Source organism: Spermophilus citellus, assembly GCF_964194105.1.
Source record: "Spermophilus citellus genome assembly, chromosome: 11".
Classification (NCBI taxonomy): domain Eukaryota; kingdom Metazoa; phylum Chordata; class Mammalia; order Rodentia; family Sciuridae; genus Spermophilus; species Spermophilus citellus.
The window spans coordinates 70,888,480-70,896,920 of record NC_138192.1 but is presented as its reverse complement, the minus strand read 5'-3'; the positions used below and the strand labels follow the sequence as shown (position 1 = coordinate 70,896,920).

At 33.1% G+C, this 8,441-nt stretch overlaps 1 protein-coding gene across 1 annotated transcript in view; it reads right to left on the bottom strand.

Moving 5' to 3' along the window:
- LOC308630914 (uncharacterized protein) overlaps nt 1-7,417 on the bottom strand; it is a gene marked incomplete at both ends in the record, with an annotated part of 16,849 nt that extends 9,432 nt beyond the window's left edge. Inside the window, one exon of the mRNA XM_081261728.1 lies at nt 7,412-7,417. Coding sequence (XP_081117854.1) covers nt 7,412-7,417 — 6 coding nt within the window. The remainder of the gene's footprint in view (nt 1-7,411) is intronic.
- Between the last annotated feature and the right edge of the window lie 1,024 nt (nt 7,418-8,441).

Genomic DNA, 8,441 nt, shown 5'->3' with positions numbered 1-8,441 from the left:
AAATACATAAATCTACAGATTCAAGAAGGTGAACTAACCCCCACAAATATCATATCACATTTCAGAAAACAACATTGTGTTAAAATTATTAAAAGCAATGAGAAAGGAAGGGCACCTTGCCCAAGAGGAAAAACAAATCAAATGCAGCAGATTTTTATCAGAAACTATGGCAACCAGAAGGAAGTAGAACACTTTTTGGGGTGCTAAAAAAATAACTACCAACCCCAAATTCTATGTCTGGAAAAATTAACTTTCAGAAATAAAGAGAAAATAAAGAATTCTCAGAAAAGGAACACTTGGAGGATTTGGCACAAATAAATCTGTCCTAACAGAATGGCTAAAGGGAGTTCTTGAAAAACAAAGGGAATAACAAATAATACTCTTGGAACATCAGGAAGGAGGAAAGAACAGAAAGAGCAAACTCATGGATATATACACTATACCTCTTTTTTTTTCATTAGGGTTGACAGTTGAAACAAAATGTGTAATAATGTTAACTGATGTAGTTTTCATTAGATATAGAGGAGCTACTTAATATAGTTATGTTATAAACTAGGAAAGATAAAGAAATAAACTCAGTAAAAATTTTACACTTAATTCAAACTTTTAAAATGTTAATGCCAATAGATTGTGAGAAGATCTACATATATTATACATATAGGCATATATTTATTATATTTAACATAAATATTATATTATCTGTAGTGATTTTAACATATCTATGATGCATATTCAGATGGTTTATCTAAGTATTATATATGAGAATGCTCAACACTACTCACTTTAAAGAAGTGCTTACAGGGATTCAGTCATTTATACGTGTGTGTGTGTGTGTGTGTGTGTATGCATGCTTATATGTATACATGTGTGTGTATATATATATATATATATATATATATATATATATATATAATACTTAGAGAAGACATCTAAATATCTATCATATATGAGGTATGCTAAAAATCACAATAGATAAACTAAAATATGTTCTAAGAAATATTCAATTAACCCATACAGCAACATGGAAAAGAGGGTACAAAGAGAAAACAAACTAAAATGTTAGATGTAAACCCCACTATTTCAATTATTACATGAAATGTAAATGGTCTAAATAAACCAATTACAAAAGATTTGTAGGGTAGATAAAAAAATATTGTCCAACTTCATATGTAAGGGTATTATGCTGAATGAAAAAAACCCAATCTCAAAAGTGACATAAAAATATAATTCCATGATCACAACTTTCTTATAATGATGACATTATGAATATGCAGAGCAGATTAGTGGTTACTAGGAATTATAATGTGGGGGGTTGACTATGTGGAAGTAGAAAAATTCTGTAGATTGTGGTGTTGGTGATGATAAATGGTATAGAACTAGATATGGACACATTATGCTAATATAATTTTCCTGGATTTTATAATGTACTGTAGTTATGTAAGATGTTATTACTAGAGAAAACTTTATAAATAATCCATGAGATCACTGTTATTATTTTGCAACTTTCTGTGAATGTATAATAATTTCAAAAATAAAAAGTTGGCACCTAACAGATAAATAATCTGGTAATCACTACTCCAAGTTTTATTCTATTTGTGGAAGGAGGAAAACATCAGCTTTAGCACCTGCATGAACATTGTTAAGTGACATAGGTAGTAAAGCATATAGCTGTCTATAACCTAGAGGGTCACACAGGGAACAGCTTTTGATTCTGTAAACTCCTGAGCATCCTGCATGCAGCCTCCCTGTGCCCCAAGAGATAAACATAGATTGCTGCTCCCTCTATAAATCTGATAGTCTATGTGTTCTGAAGGTCTCTGGCCAAGACAGGTACTCTGATTCCCAAAGCCTGGCTTTGCCACCAACTGCTGATTGTCTGCTCCATGTACACTCAGGCCCATGGTCTATTGCTTCTCTAGAAACTGCAGACCAGCCCTAGCCTGGCTAAATCACCTGGCTAACCAACAAGGTATGGGCTGACCCATACCTTCTCTAAACCGCCAGGATCCTTTTCAAGTTTGTCAATCCTTCAATCTTAGGCTACCATACAGTTTTGCCTTATATCTGAAAGTCTTGTGCGTTGTTTTGTTTTATTTGAGTTACAGTTGTAAGATCTTACACTAACATTTCTTGTTTAGTTTACTATATGGCTTCTATTTCTTGACTGGAGCCAGACCACTTGTTCTCGTTCAGAGATGTCTGTTGTCTAATTCTGACAGCAGGTTATGCTGATATATATTTCAGTGTTGTTAGTGACGCTCTGTGCCACTGCTATCCTGTTACTTGTGTTGCTGTGTCACATGAGGTTGGGAAACCCTTCACACTCCTGAGCAGGGAGTTGCAACAACATGGCAGAAGGCAGCATGTCCCTGATGTTGTCCCTAAAATACTAGTCCTATATAATGTTTTTCAGAAAATAAGACAGAATTATATGGACAAATGAGTTTAAGAAACTTGATATATATCTCATCTGGGAGAATTACAAGGTGTATTTCTTTGTTAAATGCTGTGAAACGTCCTTCAAAAGAAGACCAAGTAATTCAAGGTTGTTCCAAACTTATTTGACTAGGGAGTCTTTTATAATAAATTGCCCCTGATGTCCTGAGGTGTTGTCTTCCATCAGATTCATTTTGATAAATGTTGACATAAGAAGGATATTGTCCAAATTATATTGTTATATTGTGTATACATATGGATATGTAACAACAAATCCCATCCTTATGTACAACTATAGTACACCAATAAAAATGTGGAAAGAGGAAAAAATCACTAATAAAAGGTAAGACTCAGTTTCCTTTTTAGTATGTATATATATATATATATATATATATATATGTTTATATATATATATATATATATATGTTTATATATATATATATATATATATATATATGTTTATATATAATTGATTATTCATTTCATTTAGTCATGAGCTTGGCAAGTTCTTAAAAAGCATTATGTTAATCATCATCATATTTAACAAATAACTTTCATTATATTAAAAATTAGCTGGCATCTGTGAAAGGCCACAAGCTAAGTACAGATTATGAATAAAATGATAAAATTTCCCTAGCATTCAGAGAATTGCATAAGTCAAATTCTAGGTTTGTATGAACAGAGGAAAATTGTTATATATTTTTAAAATAATATTCTAAAAACATCTGATTTTTAAAAAAATGTGTTGAAATAAAGATTCCAAGGTGATATCCTATGACCATGACACAAAAATTGCAACTGTTTATATATGTAGAGGCCTATTTGTCACCTCATCTAGCCACGAGTAAGAAATATTTAAGAACAACTTGAGTGCAGGATATTTGAACTTCAATGTGAAGGGCTTATTGTCTCTAAGTTAAGCTTCAGTATGTTGAGTCATTAAGTCTCATGATATGCCAAGGTAGACTGAGGTGGGAAGAAACTAAAAACTTCCATGGAAGCTATAAGATTAACCAATGACCTATAAAAAAACATTGATGATTAACACAAACAATGTTTGCCTTTCAGTACAAATATGTGCTATTTTAGATTGTCACATATAGCACAAAGTCATTTTGATTCTGTTAATCAACTTTACATTTTCTTTTCTTTTTTTTTCATTTTTTAATGGAGAAAAGAATATACATAAAAAAATAACATACCTAAAACATGAGAGTATTAGACTTCTGAAGTTTTCTTGTTAGGGGATGGTTTTGCTAATTTTAAGGATTTTCAGCCAAGATTCTGTTCCTTCGACCTCTCCTTGTACTTAATTTTCCATCCTTCTCTTAGTCTGTGGTAGTTCTTTTAATTTTCTCTCCTACCACAGGTCCTTTACAAATGATGTTCCTTCTTCCTGATGTATTCTTCCCTCTCCGATTCATCTGTTATCTATTAATTTTCTATTCTTAAAGGCTTGACTCCCTTAGAGAGGCATTCTTAACTTTCCAAAGCATTCTATCTTACTATTTAATCTCCCTTACAATATGGTCTTCATTGTACAGATTATCCCAATTGCAATATCATATTTGTTTGTGTTACTATTTTATTTTTGTTTCCTAACTTGAGAAATCCCCAAGTTCAGGGCACATACCTCTTATTATTGAACAGTTTATACTTGGCCTTTAACATAGCATCTGGCAAAAAATTGTGGTTCAATCAGTAGTTAATGGAATCAATGGTCCAATGCTGTCAAATTTAGGTTTTTACTGCAAATCAGCAGTAATATATGGAAATAGTTTTCCCCCCTTATTCATCTCATATAGATTCAATGTATGGAACTACATTTTTCCTGGGATTAATTTAGATTCAGATCTTCAGGGACACCCAATTAAACACATTTTTAAAAACCCCTGAGGTAATTTTAAGGAAAGTGGTCTGAGATTCATACTTTGAGAAACACTAATAAATGGAGCAATGGCTTACACTGACTACAGAGATAAAATCTGCCAGGATTTAGGAAATACACATCTGACACTTATGCTAGGATTCCCAAAATTACGCTTCTTGTTGCTGTCAGGTGATATGATCCCTTGTGTGAAAGAGTATCAGGCAGGCAGAGGGAGAATTTTTAAGCACACATGGGACAGCCTTTGCAAAATTAAGTTGTCTGTCCATTAAAGACTGAATTCTTAAAAAGTGTTCTTGTATCTTGTGATCTCTGTAGTTGTAAGAATTATCTCCTGCCTCTATTATTGTTAACAGTGATTTTATTCCTAATCATAATAATAATGTCAGGTTTGGGGCCTGTTGCATAAAACAACAAGAAAAATAGCAATGATGTGGCCTGTCAAGGACACAATTCTGCTCAGAAAAAAAAAAATGTTTGTGTAAGTATTGGAGAGAAGAAAAATTACTAAATGTTTCCTCATTCTACTGAAATTCACTAAAGTCAAATTTTAAACAAGCTTTGTAAATAGTCTCTTATGGTTGATTTGCTAAGACTTCTTATAAGTCATAACTCTCGTTTCTTGTATTTGAAGACATGCTTTGGTGTACTTTTCTAGTAAGAGTGTTTCAAGTTGAAAGCATGGTTATTTATCAACTTGAAACACATTTCCAAATCTAACAAATATATGATTACGACAGAAACATTGTGAGTGAAATGTTTTAAGCAGCCTGCTAGATGACAAGAGTGACAAAAAACACTGTCACCTATGAGCTAAATTTCTAAAAGGAAAACTCATCCTGAAATAATAATTTAATAGAAAAGCATTCTTTATATGTAAATATGCCTTGAAGCCCTTTTGTAGTTATTAAAAATAAGAGAACATTCTAAAGCACAATGTAAGAGGAATATTTTACTGAATTATGGTCTAGCCACACAATGAAACTGTATAGCCATTTCAATGGTAAATAAAAAAGACAACAGAGATACTGAAATACATTTATGGCATAACATTAGGCAAAGAAGTGCACAGAAGGGACTCTATTTCACAGTGTCAAAACATATGCATATGTGCAAGAACCGAAAGAATTTTTTGAAAAGGAAAACAATTGTACTGCTGTATTGGGATTTAAGACAGTTGGTTTTTCTATACTTGAAAGAAAAAAAAATAAATCCTATCTTTAGCAGCACAGGTTTAAATTGTGTACTTTCTTCCATGGGAGGTGGGAAACCAAACAATTATAGATTTTTCTGGTATATTTTTTTAATTTCTCACCAATCTCTCTAATACTTATAGCATCAAATTCCAATATTCTCACTTTTCACTAAGCACAGAATGACCATTGAAAGTAACTTAAATCCGAGAGTCAGTTTACTGCAATCATCTCTGTTTTAAATTACAACACTATCTCCTTCTCCAAAATCAGCATGCAAAGCCTCTCTTTTCCCTCTGCTGGTAATAAATATATTTATTTACATTACTTCTCTGAAATGATACCTGTGCCTGCAAGTGATGACATTTTCATTGCTCTAGAAGTGTGGCACTCTATGTCAAGTAACCTGTCAAAGGTTATATCAGAAAAGAATACAAAATTCAGCTTCAGGAACTCAAGAGGCCTCCTCAATATATTTGCTGTGGAGATGTGGATGGATGGTTTTTTGCTGAAATTTGCAGCTAGAGGTTCTTCAGGTGACTGTTTAACTCTTGTTTCATTCTCTGCAATAATTTAAAGTTGACTTTGAATTTCTGAAAACATAGGGCCTCGATTGCCTGCCAGAGCTGTTTTGTACAATAATTTCAGTCACAAGTCAATTTCTTTTTTCATGAAAGACTAAAAAATGCCTCTCTTTCTTCTCATTGTCTCTACTGGTCTCTCTCTACTCTCTTTTACCAAGCCTCACCACCCTCCTGCCCATTTTACTTCAGAAATCAGAACACCTCTCCTGATGCCCTTTAAACATAACTATAATTACGTTTTTCAGATATTTAGCAATTTTCATGCAAACTAAAATTAGGAAAAAATTTTATCAAAATGAAGGCTCTGGCAATTTGAGAATAAAAAACGTCAGAGTGGCATCAAAGGTATTATTGGATAGAACTTTTTGCTAGTGGACTTCTCAAAGTTTTGGTAAACTACAACAATGTGACTACAAAGGGAAAATATTTTGCAATACAATTCTAGCCTCCTTTAAAAGAGTAGCTAATGATTCCAACAAGATGATAGAACATAAGTAAATTGCAAGGCTTATCAGCATCAACAAGCTGCAGTTTCAATCTACAAAACTAAAGGTTTCCAAGAACCTGCCAAATTTATGTTATCACTAAGCCAGATTCTCTGCCAATGAAACCCTTAAGTCTTGCAACTGTAGAAAGCAAGTTAGGGTTAGGGAAATTGTTCAAACTAGCACTGTGCAACAAAGCTTTAGCTTTTAAATCCCCCAAATTAGGTCTATTATATTAATATTAGTGCAATTTAATTTTCTGTCTTGTTTGCATTTTCTATTGTCTGCATTTTTGTTGTGATTGAGAAATATTCTCAGACAATATTTATTTTCAGTGAAGAAATTCGAATGGCAACAATTAAAATTGTTTGAAAAAGAATTAACTGATATTTTGAGGGAGGGAAATTTATATTACTCTTGGCAGATAGTTACTGACTATCTTTACCTGATAAGGATGCAAAAGAAATGAGCCGAGTTTCAAAGAAATAGCATTTTCAATATTAGAAAAAAAATCTAACTACAGCTTTAATGTTAGATGTTGCCAATTTCATTAATTTTTCTGTTATTCTAAGTTCATCAAAACAGATTTTCAATTAGTTTTCCTGCTGAAAATGTACCTAACAGTACATTACTTAATTTGCCACTAATAATATGCATGCATAATTCATATACACAAGGAAAAAGATAGGAAGAATGCATTTATTTATTTTTTCCTTCTTTTATCCCCTCATTTGCATTTATTAAGTGAACTGGCTAAGACACCTTGCTAAGACAAGTTATTAAAAGAATTTATGAAGTTGTACATTTGTAATAAGCTTATCTTACCGCCATGTCCTTTTCTGTCAAGTTTCTGTCCTGTGACTGTGCTACTACAGTCACGTATCCATTAAAGGAAAACACAAATTTAACAGTTCTTTAACTCACTGATCTCATCTAACTAATGAACATCAAGCATGATGGACATACGTCGCCAGATAGCAGTTACCAGACACCAAATCTCTCATGGCTACCTCTGGGAGCTACATTATTTAGTAAGTCATGGAAGGGAGAATTGCACCTCCCATCATGACCCTTCTTGTGCTGGGTACTCAGCTTACAAGTTCACCAGTGACAGGCTGATTGAAGCAGCTTTTGTTTCCAGATTCTATACAACAAAAACTAATCCTCAGTAAAAGGACCCATCTTGAAGCATCCTAGCAAGCTGTATGCAGGATGTGGATAACTAGTATTTAACAAAAGAAGATATTTGTTAAATATTTCATGGATTATTCCAAGTAGGCTGGGTACCAGACAATACCTATTATTTAGAGTAAAGCTGATGTTCTGTCACATGGCAAGCTTCTACCACATTCAAATACAGAGCATCACTGTGGGAAAAACACCCATTCAAAACTGGTTCTCCTGAGGTTTCAAATATGAATCTCAATGCTAGTGATACAAAGAATAAAGACGTTTTAGAGTTTATTGCAGAAAGCTGCCAAAGGGTTAGGAAATATAATTCCCAACTTAAAGGGTTTACAGTCTGGTCAGATATGCTTTGGTTCTCACCTTCGCTGTGCACAAACATCACCTCAGTGTTAACAGTGCAGATTCCTGAGGACCCATTGGGGAGTCTCAGAATTCCTAGATTTGGAATAGGCCCTGGGACTCTCCCTTCTGATAATGCAATATATGTGATTCTGATGTCTAAAGCCTATGAACCCCACAATTTTAAAAACTGTTTTGTTGCCTCATAGAACTATTTATGAACTCCAGACAATATAATAGCATTCATTATTTCAATAAATTCTTGTTGATTGCTTATTATGAGGAAGGTACTATGCTAAGTACTTATAAAACATTTATAAAACAACAT